Source organism: Rhamphochromis sp. 'chilingali' (genome assembly GCF_963969265.1).
Source record: "Rhamphochromis sp. 'chilingali' genome assembly, chromosome: 6".
Lineage (NCBI taxonomy): Eukaryota > Metazoa > Chordata > Actinopteri > Cichliformes > Cichlidae > Rhamphochromis > Rhamphochromis sp. 'chilingali'.
This window is the reverse complement of record NC_137933.1, coordinates 31,449,542-31,468,931: the sequence shown is the minus strand read 5'-3', so window position 1 is coordinate 31,468,931 and position 19,390 is coordinate 31,449,542. Positions and strand designations below refer to the sequence as shown.

General features: G+C 39.0%; 1 protein-coding gene across 1 annotated transcript in view; it reads right to left on the bottom strand.

Moving 5' to 3' along the window:
* Positions 1 to 19,390, bottom strand: part of unc13c (unc-13 homolog C (C. elegans)) — a 117,653-nt gene that overhangs the window by 26,273 nt on the left and 71,990 nt on the right. The window contains exons 17-19 of the mRNA XM_080885900.1: positions 18,750 to 18,883; positions 16,721 to 16,806; positions 2,140 to 2,266 (exon numbers count right to left, since the gene is read on the bottom strand). Coding sequence (XP_080742026.1) covers positions 2,140 to 2,266; positions 16,721 to 16,806; positions 18,750 to 18,883 — 347 coding nt within the window. The remainder of the gene's footprint in view (positions 1 to 2,139; positions 2,267 to 16,720; positions 16,807 to 18,749; positions 18,884 to 19,390) is intronic.

Below are 19,390 nucleotides of genomic sequence, written 5' to 3'. Positions count from 1 at the left end.
ACTTAAAAGTTGGCAGATTTTGTTCGTGGTATTGACCAAGGTTGTCATTCACGAAGGTTTTTAAAATCAAATTTCAGTTTGTGGACAGATTAGACTGCGAAGTTCAGACAGAGGACAGAGGAAGACAGGCCGGAACAAATGAGTCTGGTAAAGAAGTACATTTGTTAGCGGAATAATAATGCTGTTCTATCTGTTTCACTTTGACATTTCCGTGTTTAATATTGTGCCTGAGTCTGTCCTCAGAGCAGCGGATGTTCCCCCAAAATTGCAGTGTACTCTGGCTAAGGGCATCTGCCACATGAAGTAAAGCCAATAAATAAGGTGGGCGGGGTGACAGAGAAAGGGAAGACAGACAGGGAGACTTGTGTGTGTGTGCGTCCGTGTGTTTGTATGTATGATGTGTATGCCTCTAGAAGAATCAATCTTGCTGTTGATGGTGTTTGAGTGACAGTTGGGCCGACAGGAAGGGTGAGTCATTATTCTGATAAACCGGCTGCATGAGAGAGGGCAGGGCATTACTTGCATCTAGCACATGTTTCTATATCGCAGCTATTTACACAAAAAGCAGAACAAAACATTTTTTTGCTTCTAAGTGCTTTAAATTCTTTCTCCTCATCAAAACAGTATTCTTCCTTAACCAGAAACGGCTGCATGTATAACAATGGTTTTAAATTATATTTAAAAATTCAAAGTTTTAAAGATAGATCGTTCAAGTGAAATATATTCTGTAACAATACAGCTGAAAGTGAGTGATATTTACCCATTTAATTTTAACACTGAAAACTTATCATCTAATAAAGCTTTGTAATGCCTAATGGCAGATATGACTACCACATGATAGAATTTGGACAAAACAAATAAATGGCCTGTATTTATATAGCGCTTTACTAGTCCCTAAGGACCCCAAAGCGCTTTACATATCCAGTCATCCACCCATTCACACACTGGTGATGGCAGCTACATTGTAGCCACAGCCACCCTGGGGTGCACTGACAGAGGCGAGGCTGCCGGACACTGGCGCCACCGGGCCCTCTGACCACCACCAGTAGGCAACGGGTGAAGTGTCTTGCCCAAGGACACAACGACCGAGACTGTCCAAGCCGGGGCTCGAACCGGCAACCTTCCGATTACAAGGCGAACTCCCGACTCTTGAGCCACGATAAATTAAGCTCTATTGCCAAAAGTATGGGTCTGCACCTCTTATCTTTGAATTCAGCCATGTTTAGTCCCACTGCCTCAGGTATATAAATTCAAGCACTTAGCCATGCAAATATTTTCAAAATAATGGTTTGTTCTAAAGAGCTCAGTGAATATGAGCACTAGTCTGTAATGCAGATTAAAACATGCAATAGCATGCCATTGCTGCAACAAGTAATTTTGTAAAAGAGATAGTGCTAGAGATTACATATTCAACTTAAAGTGGTATTATTACAAACTGGTAGCATTCAGGAACCACGGCAACTTAACAAAGTGGCAGACCACATGAAGTAACAAAGGGGGGTTACTGAATACTGGGGTGCAGAGTGCAATCTCCAGCCCTCATCCAAACCTCCTCTGGCATTAGCAACAGTACAAAAACTGTGCTCTGGGAGCTTCATGGCGTGGGTTCCATGTCCGCACAGCTCGTGTAGGTGTGATGTCATTCCCACTCATGCTCCTTTAACTTCACTCTAATTTAAATGTTTTAACTTGGCTTTTTAGTTTTAATCCTTCACTAGCACTACCATTGAAGGCCGGTGCTCTGATACAAAATCACCTTCCACCTAACTTGATGCAGATTTCCTGCAGTGAATCTGTGTTGACGCACAGAAGCTGTTCTGTTATTTATTTGATCCTCATTTATATCATTGGGAATTATTACAGCTGAATCAACAGCTCTCTAAACCATTTTGACAAAAGCTGATTATGACTTTCATTTACTGCTAAATTGGCCTGTATTAGTTTTATCTTTGCCATAATTTTAACTAACAGTTCATGCACAAACCTTTGCTCATACAGTAACACGTGTGTGCGTGTGCGTGTGCGTGTGTGTGTGTGTGTGTGTGTGTGTGTGTGTGTGTGTGTGCGCGTGTGTGTGTGTGTGTGTGTGCGTGTGGGCACGCCCGTGTTTGTGCATGTAGATGTGTGGAAAACACTCACAGAGAATATTCTGGTGGAACATCCTTGAAGGCCGGCAGGTCACGGACATACTCATTATGGAACCATTTGACTTTGAAGTGAAGATTCATGTATTCAGTGCTTTTGCATAGGCGGTGCTTATCATGCTCTGTAATGCAGATTAAAACATGAGGCACACATGTTAGCAAGTGCAGTATTCACTGGAAGTAATTAATAATGTCACACTGAAATCTAAGTTGTAAAATGAATGAGTCTTATAGGTAGAAGGACCTGGACTGACTGGAGAGGATGCTTTAAATTAGTGGTAAGTGTATTGAATGCATTCTGTTGTTCTTTCAACATCTTCACAAGAACCACAAGAGCCGACAGACACTCACATACTCTTATATTTGCTTATATAAATAAGCAAATATCCCCATGAACATGAAAAACACCTGCGCAACAGTGCTTGCTTTTAGTCTGACATCTTAACAGCCTCGATTATGTATAGCCTTGAGCTCTCAAAGAACAAGGAAATAAAATGCGTCTGCGAATGTGTCCAGCTCTCACCAGAGACAGAAAGCTTTTGAATGACTGCAAACAAACTAGAGCTAAAATGAATTAGACTTTCATGTCAGCTGACAAGTCTGCTGAGTCATTTAGTCCAGCTCACCGTGGGCATTTCAGAACAATTAAACACTTTCATGGGATCCCCTTTAGAAGAGACGGATGGTAATGGTGCAAACGAAGGGGTTAGGACAGAATAGATGAGAGAAAAGAAAGGAAATGAGTAAAAAGAAACTGTAAGAGAAATGTCAGACAAAAGAGAAGGGACCACTGAAGAAAGACCAATAAGAAGTAAAGCATTTTGCGACTGCAGTGATGGGCACGGATGAGATTATGGCTCTCAGAAGAAGAAGAAAACTGCAAAAATGAGAGGTCCATATGGTGGAGGGAAAATCTAACACAACACAAAAGACCACTAGAGTGTGTTGTAACAAAGAAATTGGATACAGGAAACTGTTTCATCACAGTTTCAACACAGATAAGATAGCATATAGGTCAAGGAGACCATCCTTCACTGACAAGACAAACACATTTTCTGTACAGGTCTACTGTACATGTCTACAGCCACACAAGCAGCTCACATCAACTGTGAGAGGTGGCAGCAATGGAAAAGTTTCCATTGGGTGTGACACAAGCTGCCAGTCTGCTGCTTGTCACTCATTAGTGGGCTTCCAGCTGTCCTAATCAATAACCACCCAAATAAAATATAATACTAATGGAATTACATTTCATTATATAATGTCATGCTACCGTGTGAGAAAATTGTTTACTAAAAGCTTTTCTGCACAGTTGGATGAGTGATGTTTTAATAGTAATGGGTAATATTGATAGTGAAAGTTAATACTTTGCTTCCTTCACAATTCTATAACTGTGTGAAACATTGAACATCTGTAATGCAGTAATGTAATTTCTCTTATCCCATTATAATTACAATTATGCCATTATTGTTTTATAAAGGTTCTTTAGATAGCCTGCAGAAGGGCAAGGGAGCATGGCTGAGCTTTTGAGGTGGTAAAATGAGGACATCACTTGTATTTTTATTGCACAGATTATAGTAGAGTTGATTATGGTAAAGCGGAAACTGCATCCAGGACAGAGATAACTATCTACTGCTGCTGACACAGCATTGTCCCTTTGCAGAAATATGCAGAAATTTGTCCAATTTGTGTTTGTACTTAAACACTGTAAGTGTGTGTGTCCCCTTATTAGAACAGGGATTGGTGCCAGTGTGTTGCCTGAGGTTTCCATATATGTGTATATATCAATGCACTCCTACGTATTTTAGCATCAAGCTGGATGTTTAACAGCTTTAAAAAAAAAAAGTGACTTTTTTGGTCAATTACAACAATTATACTGACAGGAATGCTGTTTTCTGTGAAACTGGTAATTATGAGAGTGACCCAGTAATGACGTGATCCAGCAGTACAAGTTGTGATTTTAGTTAAATACTAACATTACAATATTGGCTAAACAGTGCAAACATTGACAAGCCTTAAATTTAGACTGTAATGTTGAGCATCCGGTAGCAGTGGTGGCAGGGAGCTAACCCTTGCTAATTAGCACAAAACACAGAGCCCTTCTAATTACCGTCGTGTGCCACCTTTTCTACTGTCCTCTGTCCTCTTGCCTGTGACCTAGAGACTGATCTCACCACACCACAACAGAACGTCTTAGTTCCTATCTCTAAGGAGAAGTGAGGACAGAACAAGTTTGCTGAAGGAGCTGAGAGTGAAGATGCACAGGTGTGTGCTCTGCAGAAGCATTTTTACCAATCAAGATGTGACACACGCTTTTCCACATTAAGAACACCGTTATGCTCATTTGACAGAGATCTTGACACAGAGCTGTATGCCATAGCAAAACAATGGACATTTGGTGCAGCTTTGACACACATCAAATTTAATTAGCATTGATTAAAACAGGGGGAGGCGAGTTCTGTTCAAAAATCCACAAATAGAAATGAAAAGAGGGCGCCGTACACAAGTAAAAAAAACATTATTTTTCTTTTATCTGTAAACAACAACATTATGACAATCCATGAAAAAGTTGTTGCAATGTTTCAGCTCAAAGCGTTGGACTAAGAGACTGATGTTTCCTGGAGCTGTTGTTGCTATCTACTAGTGCACATTTGTTAGCATTATAGTCTTGCACTAAAGCATCCTGCACTCCCCTTGGAAATCCAACGCTTCTATTGAATCACGTGTTGGTCTTTTTATTGGTCTCTGTTAGCCAACCACTCCCTGTTATTTTGTATGGTGCTTTTTCATTTTTTGCACGACCCTTTCCTTCTCATTTTTCATGCACTTTTATCCAGTATGCAAATAGCCATACAATTCCTTTCTCGATGGCAGACACGATTTAGTGTAGCAGCTGCTTCAGTGTTTCACAGATGGAATGTGTTGCGTGGGCACTCTACATCTGATCATATGGTCATTTGATACACATTTGAGTCGTACTGTAATGCCAAATGTATACCGTAATCCATTTTAACTAAACCATAAAAACATTTGTCTATTTCTGGACACACGATAAGAGGTCTCAATAAGACTGAAAAAGCGGGGAACATAAGTGAGCACAATAGTTTAGCAGAAAGAAAGAAACCACCTAATCACACACATATTCAAATGCAGGAAAAGATATAAACAAGCACACAACATCAAAGACATGTTTAAATCCAATGCATTGCACCGTGCCTGTCGTGGCTTAATCCTGATAAGAACCTCAGTGCTTACTTTGATGAATAGTGCCATGCTTGCCATGCTCGCTATACTTCCTTATAAGCTCAGAAAAAAGATATTTACATATGTGCAATTAACACGTGTCTGCCTCAAGATGCATTCAAACACAATACAGTGAGTGCTGTACTTGAGTCAGTCAGTTTTCAGCTGTTACCGCAGCTCGTTTTATACCTGATTTAATGACTGTGACTCCACTTTAACAAAGACATAGGCAGACTGTCATGTACATTAAATATCTATGTGAATGCATGTGTTATAGTAGTTCTACTGAAGCATTAACATAATAATTGGATGGCACACTATTGTTTCAACGCATCTTACTGAAAGGTTACATAATGTTGATATCCCCAGAGAAAATGTCTTCAAAGCAAAGACCTGGGTTACATTTTTATGAAATGTGAAGACAAATGCAACAACAGATAGAGAAGTGCCATAGAGAAAGACATAGAGAAATGTCACAATCAACTGATTTTCTCCACTCCACAAAGTAGTCTGTGCTTGAAAATGCATACATTAGACTTATTTTTGAATATTTTCATAAGCAGCCATGAAACCGGTTGGTTTAAAGTGATTTTCTGTAGATTACTGGTATGAAAAACCACAATGATGTCAGGAAATGAATTCTTTTCCTGACATGTCACTAATTTCATCAGCACCTAACCTGCAAGGCTAAAGTGGTTTTCAATGTTGAAACTGCCGTGTTAGTTCTTACCTGAATTCAGTGATTCAGTCGTTGTCAGAGAAGGAGCAGCTGGTTTAAACACCGAATACTGCGTCTGCATTTTTTTATTAGGGAGGACCTACGGTTGTAATATCTGAATAGCTATGGCAGTGCCACTTTAATAATCGAGCTGGCACTGCAAGGCTGCTTACACACAGCAGAACAGACACATATACATGCACCATCACAGTGTGTCAACCTTTCTGCCCTCAGCTCTGCTTGCATACACCTTTGCTGTCACATACTCACAGTCACCTACAATCATCACTTAAAGCAGATTTAATCCTTAAGCTCATTCTGGATACAAATTACTGTAACTAACAGTGGTTAAAAGAGGGCTATACTCTTGACTTTAAAAGCGCCTCAGTCATAAAGACACATCATCTTATATCATCTTTCTAGAAAATGCAACACAAAGGGGGAGATTAATTCTTTTCAAACTTGGACTAAAAGTCATTTTTCTTACCAGTGTGATTTTTTTTTTTTGGAACAGAGGAAAAAAACTGAGGTAAATAAGACTGCAGGGAACATTAAAAAAAATACTGCAATAAAACATACAGAAGCTGCCTGACTTCACAATGAGTCATCTGAAAATGGTTTTAAATTTTTTATAGCTGAGAATTCCATTTTAAAATCTTGAAGGCAACAGACATAGCTTGCCTTTAAAACAGGCAGAGCCTTCTTAAAAAATGTAATTACAGGAAGTTGAAATTCAACACAATTAATTTATAATTCACTTACGAATTTCACCTCGAAGACAGTAATTATACTGTAGCTCTTTGTCAGATCTGTCATTTTGCAAGGTAAGTTGATTCAAATTTATTGTTATGCTGATATGATTACTTATGCAAATCCAGCCTCACAAGGCCTCGTGGTGTCACTGCACTGACATATTAAAAACTATATAAGTATTTAATTGTACCATGGCTGTTCATGCTTCGATGTGAGCTATATGCTTAAGTACACTTGATCATAAATACTGTGGCAATAATGTGGTGCTAATGTGTTTTGTTTCTGTTCCAGCTCTTCATGAATGATGCAAAACTTTGCAGAGGGCCACAGCAATAAAGTAGCTGTATGCAAATGAGGTAACACAAGGTAAAGTGACAGCCCAATGAGATCAGAAAGCCTTATGATTGCATATGATCGATTGGACACTTCACCTAAGACATTTTTCACTAAATTAATGAAGTTAATGGTAAAAAAAAATGCCAGTGAATGAAACTCAGTAAGGCACTGAGGTGCTCAATAAATGAGACCTAAAGTTCTTTTTAGTACTGGTGGATGTTGTCCATTACAGCTTGTATGAAGACCTTCACTCTTCAGCTGATTGGCCTGGCAGGCGTCTATGTGTTTTCACAGTCCAAAACACAGATGCAGGTGCTAGTCCCAAATAGGATGCATTAGGAAAAAACAGTCCACACACTTCCATTAGAAGCAACTTTTGTCTCTGCATGACTAAGCTCCCTCACCAACCTTACCAAGTGTCCTCTTTCCACAATCTCATTCACAAAGAAGATTTACACCAATGCTTTCTCACATTTATTAACAAAAGTATTAAGTGAGCTTGAGCGTGGTCTCATTGTCTCATCTAGCTTTTTAAATAAATGCTGTAAATATGCATGTAAATGTGTGTAGTATATCATTTTGTGCACTCATACACTGTTGTATGTGTATTCGGATCTGTGTCATTTTCCCCTGCTGGTGGTAAACAGTGTGGGCTGTCCTGAGGGAGGAGTAGGCTCAAGGTCCCTGGCGAGGATGTCATCTTGTGTGACGCAGCCCACAGGGACAGACAAACTCACAAGAGACTGCCTCACTCTCTGCCTCATTGATTTAATACAGTGGATATTATGAAGTGTAGCAGTTTACCGCAGCTTTTGCATTGTACAATTACCATTCAGCGACTATATCTGTAAGAGTGCAAGGTTAGACGGATGTGCTCAAGACAAAAGCCCAGAGGAGCAAAATGGCAGCCAAAGGCAGCGTACTTTTCTCTGTGGCACAATTCCTTCATCTTGGCTTCTGACCCAGTTCAGTCAAAGGGCCTCCGTAGCTTTATCACAGGGGTCTACTGACACAGCTCGGCTAAAACACAAGAGTCCACAGAGACACCAACCCATGTTGATGAGACTCAAACAGAAATATAATGAACTGAGACACAGCCAAACCTGAGGTGAACTAATGTTAAGGCTCCACTCTGGTTCAGGATAATGAATCACCACTGCAACACGTAGTGCGGCATTTGTGGTCTTATGTTAAATCTATGTCTTTGTGGATATTAAGTACGGATTTATGTTATCCATTTTATTAAAACAAATACAATAACATTGCATATTATACAGCAGCTCCTTAAGAGAGGAAATATAAAACATTATTATTGAACTGGACTGACAGAAGGCATTACATTTAATGGAGGCTTTATTAAGCATTTATGAGACCTCCATGTATGAAAAAGCTGCTCTTCAGTGCTTTATAAAGTCAATGAATATAAAAAGACATAAGCTGTCAGATGATGTACTAAGAGATCTGAACTGAGGTTCCAGTCTTATGCCAAAAAAAATGAAATGAATAGTTTAAAAAACATCGGGCACGCCTCAGCCCTGTAAACACCACCTTGTTATAGAAACCAAAACCGTACTGTACATTAACTGAAGTTCAATTTAACTCTTTTATGGAGCGAAGCTGCTCCAACAGGCTGAAGGTGAGTTAATGGGCTGCAGAGGCACTAGATCTTCAACGGCATGCCCTGGGAACCACCGTCATTAAACAGCTATACAACGCATATAAAATGTGTGCCTTAAACTTCATCACAGTCTGAAAGTCTAGAAATAAATCCGTTGTTGCTGTAATGAAGCACTATTTTTATTCTCTTCCTTATTTGCTTCTGTTTAGCTTCAGTGACCAGTCTGCATGCTCCCTGTTGGATGTTTTTTTAAGGTTTTTTAAGAAATTAACAAACTACACAACAACATGGCAAATTATAATAATGATTGATATGCTTCTAAAAGCTCAGTTTCTAACTACACAGCACAATTTTACAAGTTTATTAGTAAGTTATCAGGGATTGCGGGAATACATTCAGCTATAGTCACAGTCATTCACACTCGATATGCTCCCACATCTTTTCTCTGTCTCTTATTTTATCCACTCTGTTTTTGTTATCCCTCCTACCTCTCTGAAGCGCCCTTTCCCTCTCCTCTCACACATTCAGAGATTCTCACAGTGATGCTAAAATTAGCAGCATCCATTTCTGCACCAGCACTGGCACCAAGGGCCTCCAAGCAGGAAGCAGAGGATGCATCAAAGACTTCATTAAGTAATGTGCATGCACATCTGTGCACAGTCACAAAGACACAAATATTCTCTTTATATTCTCATTCATTCCTTCTTACTTACTTGCACAACTGAGCGCGTGAACAAATGTGCGAAAGTGCCTGCACATTTGTCTGCACACATGCATGCACATACGCACGCATACGCACACAAGGACACACACACGCATACAGACACAGATAGATAGACCAATGAAGCAGGATATTCCGGCCCACCTCCTTCAGGGTGTCTCTGTCATCCACCCTGCCAGTTTTATGGGCCTTCTTATATAAACAGGTTACTCTGATATACTTCCATTTGTCTGAATGAGACAGCTGAGCAGAAACCTGAATTGGCTCAAAGAAATCACCTCTTCTCTACCACCTCATCAAAACACGGTACATGCAGGAACAGTGCATGTGTTCATACACATATGTATGCAGCTTAAAATAGACCTACAGGACCAATTTGGTCACTTGTCTACAGTTTCTGCTATTACACATGCAACTTTCAAATAGCACTGTAGGTGGTATTGGACATAGCAAAATGTAAAAAACTTCCTGAATAGTATTCTTACACAATGAATGTGAAACTTTAAGAGGACTTTTCTTACCATGCCATACCATGAATTGTGACCAATATTGTGATATTTAACATATTTAGTCATGACTGTGAAATGGAGTGATGAAGCAGAAAGGTGATTTAAGGGACTTTAAACTTGGCATGGCTGTTGGCGCCAGGTGGGCTGGTTTGAGTATTTCAGAAATTGCTGTTTTATTGCAGTTTTGCATAATCATCTTTAGGGTTTGCAGAGAATTGTTTAAAAAAGAGAAAATATCCACTGAGTGCCAGTTTACTACTCGGAAAATGCCTTGTTGATACCAAAGATAAAAGAAAAATGGCTAGACTGCTTTGAGCTGATAGGAACACTGCAATAACTCAGATAACCACTCGTACAACCAAGATTTGTGGAAGAACATCTCTGAACATGAGGCATGAAACCTTAAAAAGGATGGATACCAGACTACATTGGGTGCTATAAAAAGAAAGAAAGAAATTGAGCCTGCAATTCACACAGGCTGATCAAAATAGGAAACTGGAACTGAAACTAGAAAAATGCTGACAGGTCTGCCGAGCATCGATTGCTGCTGCAACATTGCGATGGTAGGGTAACAATTTGGTGTAAAGAATGTGAAAGCATGGATCCATCCTGCCAGATATCAACAGTTCAGACTGCTGCTGGTTGGTGTAATGGTGTCGAGAATATTTTTTTGGTACACTTTGGACCCCAGATTACCCGTGGCACACAATGTATAAACATTGTAGCTTGAGTATTGTTGCTGACCATTTCTATCCATTTATGACCACAGTCACTAAACTGTAGCTATTGTTACTGATCATTATCATTGCTATTAAAGGTCCCTAAAAAGCCTCCAGTTGATCCAAAATGTTACTATCAAGGACTAGAAAGATAGACCGTATTTCTCCCATATTAGCTTCTCTTCATTAGCTCCCTGGTAAATCCAGAACTGAATTTTAAATTCTTCTACTCACACACAAAGTTTTGAAAATAAGTCAAAATATGCATGGGAATAATCACGCCCCATTATCCCTTAAACACCTCATAATATCATACTATGGCAAAAGAGCACTTCACTCTCAGACTGCAGGCTTACTTGTGGTTTCTAGAGTTTCTAATATCACAATGGCCGGCAGTTCTTCCAGACACCAGGGCCCTCTCCTGTGGAATCAGCACCCAGTTTGGATTCAGGAGACAGACACCTTGTCTATCTTTAATATGAGGCGTAAGGCTTTCTTTTTTGATAAAGCTTATAGCAGGCTGGATCAGGTGACCCTAAAACATTCCCTAGGTATACTGCTATAGGCTCAAACTGTTGCAAGAACTCACGTGATGCACTGAGAACTTTGTGAGTTTTCACTCACCACATGTTTATATATCACTGCAGCATGTCATGAAATCATTGTCTAGTCTGTGTGTGAATGAAGACCAAAAGGGGGTCCAAGCTGACACCAGCAAGATGTTCCTAATATAGTGACAAGTTTACATGCAAACCCTTTAAGATGTAGCTTAAAAGTGTATGCAAACTTTCCAAGTTTTGTACTGTTTTACAATCAGTAAAGTAGTAAAGCATCTCGCATGATTTTGGGTGTGTGTGCTTCTGCTACACCATTATGTGGTTTATGAGCTGTAAAATGCTCCCTCATTTAACTACTAACCTCTCTCCACCAATCCAAACCCAGAGCTCCAACTACTAGCCGATCCAACAAAAAAGTGAGCAATAATTCATACAAAGTGCTCCTTTGAGGAACATGACAGTCATTTCCTCCTCCTGGCATGTGTCGCTGTGGGCATGCAGTGATGTAATGACAAGAAGAGACACGAGGAGGCAAAGTAGGGGAAAAGGGTTCAGGCTCAAGGAGCGAGAAAGAGGGTATGTGTGACTGAGTGCATCCGTGATGCTCGTCTCTTTTTGTAACACTGACTCCACTGGGCAAATCGAGCACGCACACACAAACACACATGCTGCCCAAACCTGCTGTGACAGCAGTCAGTAACACCCCAGGTGGTCACATGCCCAGCTGCCCTGACTCAGATATCCTCACATACAAACACAAAGCCCCAACTGCTCTCACTGTCTCTGTTGCATTATTGATTTGCTTAAGTACATATATTATCAAGGAAGTGTAAACACACGAGATGTTTTTATATATTATAGAATTTTATTGACTCTCTTTAAGTTATTGGTTTAATATCTAAGAAGAACAAATATAATAATTATACATTATTTTGACCTTTAATGTACACTAATGAAAATGATATTTTCTTATCTTTGTCATGTTTGAAGTACATTTGCTGTTTATTGTTACAGTTTTCAATTTCCTTAAGTTAGGTACTGCAGAACTAAATCCTGCACAGGTAACAGTACAACATGTCACCAAGCTGGATTGTGTGAAAAATATTCAAATTGAATGTACTTCAAGTACAAACAGATAAACAGGTTCAAGAAGTTCTGCATTGCCAAATGATGAAATAAAGAATAACTTTCAAATTGTTTTCTTACTTCAGGGCACAGGAAGTAGCAACATCCTATATAAGACAGAGGGTGGAGGAAGTCTGAGGCTATACAAGTATGCGATGCTTTCATAAGTATGACGTACTTATGAAAGCATACGTATGTGATAGAGGCTACTCAGCATTTACTGACACCTAATATGTTATGAGTATGACCACTACTAAAGTTACTGTGGAAATTTGAATTAAAAAAATATAATTAAAGTATAAATTTGTGTGTTTATGAAAGTCTCAGTTCACATAACCCTGAAATCTTTGTACTCTGTGCTCTTTAACCTCACCATAGAACCCCCCCCCCCACACACACACACACACACACACACACACACACACACTCTGCACCTGTCACAGTATATTAAATATAAAATGGACATTGACATGAATTCTGTAGCCTTACCTGACAAAAAAAAATATCAAACTACAACCCTCTCAATGTAGAATATACAGTATATGCTTTGTGTGTGTGTGTGTGTGTGTGTGTGTGTGTGTGTGTGTGTGTGTGTGTGTGTGTGTGTGTGTGTGTGTGTGTGTGTGTGTGTGTCAGAAATACTGCAGTTTGCAGTGTCTTCACCATGACACCTGGTTGCTATAGCAACTTAAGAAGGCTTCGCACAGAGGAAGCAGCAGGTATATGCTGAGTAGATGAGAATAAATTGTCAATAAGCTCTTTGGTGCTCCTGAGCTTTGCGTCTTCAGCACAGTCTGAAGAGCATTTCTAGTGTTTAAACCTCAATCACATCACCCAGCCTGCTTGCCTTCATCAAAGTAACAAATATGTCTTCTGTCATATTTAATTCAGCACAGATGTGGCTCAGATGTTCAGCTTGGACCAGGCAAAATATGCATGTTTAAAAAAAAAAAACCCACTGCAACATCAATGTAAATGATAAATCAGGGTCGCAGTCGATAAAGAGAATCTCATAATATTTGTATATTAATATGAGGTGCAAACCATTTGATATCATTTTCTAAATGCTGCTGGACATTTTATCTTCTCTGCCTAAATCAAGTATGCATAAATCAAATAAATCAAATCAGATAAGCTGTGTCCTACATAGTCACAAACAATCATTTTGTTCATAGAAATAATGAGTTGAATGACATGAAGTGATTAGATAAGTGAGATGAATTTGGTAAACGTAAGAGTAGCATCTGTTGGGGGAGCGTGATTTCTGTGTGAAAAAAAAAAAGCTCAAAAACATTCATTGCTTTTCAGAGACGTGACTTTGGCAAACTTTATCTAAGTTAGACTTCAGAGCAGAAATCCACAAAAACTCAGAACCAAGGGTGACACCCTGCTGAGTCCTTATGTGCAAACACACTGACACGAAACTATCTTAACACTTGTTCACAACCCCACTCTTCATTAACGCCTTTCTGTATTCCGCCTCCCACCATATATCCTGTGGGGATTGATCCAGAAGCCACCAACCTCAAAAACCAGCCTCCAGGTGGCATTTACTGCCTTTTGGGAGGAGAGCTAGAAAACACGTGGGCAGGAATTAAAGACAAAACCCACATAAAACAGGGAACATCTGTTTTCCTACTGGTAGAATATATCAGAGATTTATGACCTGATCACTGCAACTCTCTGGGGAAAAAAAGACTTAACTTGTATTGCAAAATCTATATTAAACCACCAAAGCATACAGAAAAACAAATACTAGTTTCATTTTGCAGTACTACACAGCTGCAACAGTTTACACTCTTTTTGGTTCGTCCACAATTACAGTTAATAAATAATCTCATGAAACTGCAAAATGTCATTTTTCATACCTTTACAGTGCATGTCAGTCTGGTGGCCCTTTTTCCAACACCTTCCAGTTTATTGTGTAATATAATAAGCTAAATACAGTGTTTATTTGGCCAAAACAAGGACATGCTGTAAAAAATGGAGATGCAGAATTACTTGAAATTTAATATTGATCATGATTTTGGATTCCCAGAAATGAACATGATTGTGCAATATTGAACATGCATGCTAGAGAGCAAAGCGAAAGCAAATAAACCTCTCTCTTAATCTCTACCTGACTGAATGATGGTGCTGCAAGCTGTTCCTTGTAGCACACAGCTTGAGGTTTCCTGGACTAGTCATTGCGAGCAAGCAACACTACATTATATAGACAACAAGAATCAAATATTTGGCACAGCAGATGGTAAAGTTCATCCATCCGTGTTTGGAAATAGTTTGGATATACTTAGGGCAATTGTTTTTAAACCAAGAAGTCATGCGGAAAGTGCTGAAAGGATAACTAAGTTGCTCTATTGCCCGAAAGAACATCACAAACTGCAGTACAATGAATGCATGGAGACCAAGAAAAACAACGCAGTGGTTGTTAATGTCAATCATCCAACATCATGACATCATGACACCCAAGAAAGACAGAATCTACAGCACATCAGAATCCAGTTCACCAAGATGTACTAAAATTATCAACACAGTCTTATTAGCTAAAGATACATGTCCAGTAAACAAAATGACTATGCAAATGTCACAGAGGAAACACAGTCAAATCTCACAGGTGTCCAGCACTTTTCTCTGAGTGCTATTCACATCAATCATGCAAGTGATTGTAGTGAAAGACTTTATTTTGCCTCTTGAGCATATGGGTCAAGTGAATAAATGTTAGTAACAATGTAAAAGTGAAAAAAAGACCTGTTGATTTACCATTGTGTTTTTAATTTTTCTTCTAAGTTAGGTGCACTCAAGTTAGGTGAATAAAGAGGACAAAAAAGCATACTTTTTTATTTCTTAAAATCGGCAACTGTGGCAGCGTCTCGTGATCTGCATTTTGGTTAAAATAATCATAATAATAAGTAGTAATAATAAGTAGAAAGAATACGTTAGAAAAAACTCCAGCACACACTTGCATGCTCTGTATCTTTAAATATTTTAAACTGTTTGACTTACAATCAGTAAGATATAAGACATCCCAAGGGAAACTTAATTTCTGAATTTAACCCATCTTAGAAGTAATGCATTGCCACTCTGCAGTGCCTAGGGACTAAAGCCAGTGTCTTGGTCAAGGGCACAGTGAAAATACCAACCTCTTTAGGGCCAGTTTTTGGCAAATGCCAGCTAGATACCCTCACCAATGGTGTGCCAAAGAGGATGAAGAAATATTCTGTCATTGCTCCTCATGAAAAGGTCTGGCACGATAGATCAATGTGCCTCACACATTGTTAAAAAAATGTTTGCCTCACACTGCAGTAACAGCTGATACTAACACCATAGACTCGAAACATACACTGATTCCTGCATAACCTGACTTTTTCAAAATCATTTTTAAACTACAGATTCGGTTGCTGATACTGGTGAGCAGGTATGACTAACTAGGGTACTGACTTTCCCTCCAAACAGGTCAATATTGTCCCTACGGCATTCACTTATATTACAGTTAATATTGTATGTGCACAGTTGTGTCAAGAGTTTCTGTGACGTAGAATTCAGTATTGAGAAACAATGATCCTAAATCTGACATTAAGATGTCACTGATGCTGCGTGTAAGCAAATATAAACATTTTCATATTGATTTAAATGTTGGCCAGTTACTCCAATTTTACATGCTTGGGTTTTACATACTGCGATAGTTCTACCTCGAGCAGAAAGCTGCTCATATTTACTCATGTGGCATTACACCAAATCATAATCTTGCCTAGGGTGCTAAAAGTGGGCCTCGAACTTACTACTGCTTACTGAAATTTGCCATTAGCCAGGGACTCTTACTCCAAATGTTGCAAACTGCAGTAACACTGGGGCATCATAAATACTTTTCTTTGTTTTTTTAAGGCGGCGACTGAACGACGGAGGTAATTAAATAAAGAGACACAAAACCTGAGCATCTCACTTGTCTTTGATTGTGCAATAGATCAAATGCTTATCTTGCTTAAAAGAAGTTCCAGTTTCACTACAGTGATCAATAGAATGAAAGAAAGCAAGCATAATCTAGATAGGCAGTAGTGCTGACCACAGCCAGGCACAGGTGATAAACAGTGAGACACCAACCGATAAACAGCACTTACATAGACAGGCATAAAACACAGTAACACTCTGAACTTTTGACTGCAGAAAGCAACACAAAGGTCAGTTATTGTTCTTCACCAAGACTCAGTCAGTTCATATCATTTGTCTTAATCTTCCACTCGGTCACTTATGCCCTCATGCAAAATTATCTGATGAGCACTGACCTTCCATTGCATACTTCATATCTAGGGCAAAGAGACTCCACATGATTTCAGCGCTGATCTTGCCCGCATTCAGCTCCTGCGGAAACCTGTTGGAATTCAAACGGATTTCAATCAGACTCATTTCCGTACAATGACACGCTCGAGTGGCTGGTCTGATGGCCATCCCAGGTCTCTAACGAATGACTTAACAGATGTGGTAGAAGACATCTCATAATCTAATAACCCCCCGCTATTTCCAAACCTAGTTGAATTGGGGCGGAAATGAGTTGTATGTGCGTGCCTTAAAGATGAGAAAAAGTGCAGAAGGAAATGACAAAGTGAAAGAGAGAGAATGAAGGTGGCAACGCATTTGGGAAGTAATCTTCTATTTTGAATGCCTATAGATTTTCAGTCAAAGCTTGAACGTGAGATGTCAATGGTTTAATTATCTGTATCTTCAGACAGTGAAGGGAGGACATTTATAGATGGCGGAGCCTTGGTTTGAGAAAGGTCAATTTATCTGGAAATGTTTTACTTTTGCTCCAGGCCGCCTTGTTTCTAACAACAAACTCATTTGTCCGACAATTTCTATTGGAGCAGTAATCATCTGCTCAGCTTGGACACTCCTGCAGAGAAGCAATGCTGAAGTGCACTTACTCACATACACAAAAACTCTGCTGTTCTCCTTTTCCCAACCTCAGGTCTTTTTATTGAGGTAAGGAGCCAAGTCCAAAAGGCTGATTCATTGCACCCAGCGAAGAAGAAAAGTGAACAGAATCCCTGAAACAATTGCACTTTCATCTCTATCACTCTAAGAATCTTTGTTTCTATCTCAGTTATTCCTCAGCCTTGTCATGCAACCAGATGGTGTACTGTAGGTAGGCCAGATAATGAAACCCTCTGTGGTGAAGATGAGCATAATATGTTCTGCCACAGTCTTACTTCTATTTGGTGAAATAAATGGTTTATGCATGAGGTGTTTCTGGGGATATTGCTATGCTTATGCTTTTAAAAACAACTGCAGCATCCACGTTTTCCCCCAATCATAAAATGTATTCTTTTAAATTAGTTTAAATCCGTGAAATTTTCAAGGCTAGTTTCATCATGTAAATATTCTCAACACAGTGCGACAGACTAACATTTTTCTCCCTATGGCTGCAGCGGCTCCTATTTAAAGGCAACAAGTCCCCTCCTGGATTTATCATGAAAAAGCATCTGAGTTGCTGTCACTCTGGAAGTTGACCAGGGGAATGTGGAGGCATTAGGCATGAATATTGCAAATCTATCATTAGACAGTGTAGGAGAGAAAGCTCAGGGCATAAACAGAGTCTTAATAAGCATCGTAAATCAGCAAGAAGAAGGAGAAAACAAAAAGTGGGAGGCATTTGAGCAGATATGTATGAGCGAGGCAGAAAGAGGGAAATATATTTAATCTTATTTTCTTTAAAGGCAAATGACACTCTCTTTCCTTTAGGTCATGAAATTTGTTTATTTTATAAACTACAGTACTGTAGTATTGTGTAGTTTTGAGTCACCCTGCATTTCTTCAGCGTGCCAAGAAAAAACTAATTTGCCCCTTTCTGATTTCTTCTTCTTCTATATGTTATTATATAAATAATAATAAAATACATGTAAAATATTATATTAAATTGCTTATTTTTACACAAAGAAAACCTGAGCAATTAGAAAATGCAGTGTTCAAAATATTGTTTAATTTATTAATAAATTAACTGACATTAACCTTTTTGTTTGGAGAGCTAAGTATAATTTTCCTAGCCACACCCAGGGATAACTGCATCCAGACCTAATGAATCGAGAAAACATTTCGAAAAAATGTGGGGAAGAGATCTCAAAAAGTAGCACATCATGCCACAACATAAAGAATAGAAAAACTGTAAACCTCACTATGTGAAAGTTTATTTGTCACAACATGCATTTTTCAGGATGGCCCTTTATCGCATGTTATGGTTAGAATCATAAAATATAAGGCTCATCGGTGTATATGCAAGGAAATGAAAATGCATATATTGTCAAGTAAAGAGATACATACTGGTTAATGACAGGGGTGTAAGCTGTCCGGTCTTCATCAATCACAGAGACCATCAGAGTGATGAGTTTTGGCCAGAAGTCCAGGTTTTTTATCGATGGACCCTGTTCCTCCCTGGGAAGGTCTTGCTTCCGGCTCTAAAGGAAAAATTGAAAGTTAAGGTAGAGGCTGAAGCATTTTTATAATGAAATTTCAACAAGACAAAACACAAAAAAAACTCTTTTTACTTTATAATGACCTAATGTTCTATTTATATGTTCTCTTTTCAGCATCAGCAGTGAACAGCTTTGATAATGAATGGGAACCTGAACCTAACACGACTAGTATATGCTCTTTTTCTCAAAAAAAAAAAAAAAAATGTAACTAAATCTGTTTCATTGCTGTTCTCCTAATGTAAAGTGAAGTTTTGCTGCTAGGCAACAAAGAAGATGGCTGTGAGACATGCAGTGTATTTGTCTTAGATCCAAACAAAGACACGGTAAATTAAGGTGTTTTTCTGATTGTAAATGAGTTTTACATTTTACAGTGGGTAATAGCATGAGAGTTGTTAAATGAAGAGTGGCAGGCATCCCAAAGTGCTCAGCAGGGTAACCAAATCTTTTTACTCTGTGCTCATGTTATGCAGAAAATAATGATGATAATAA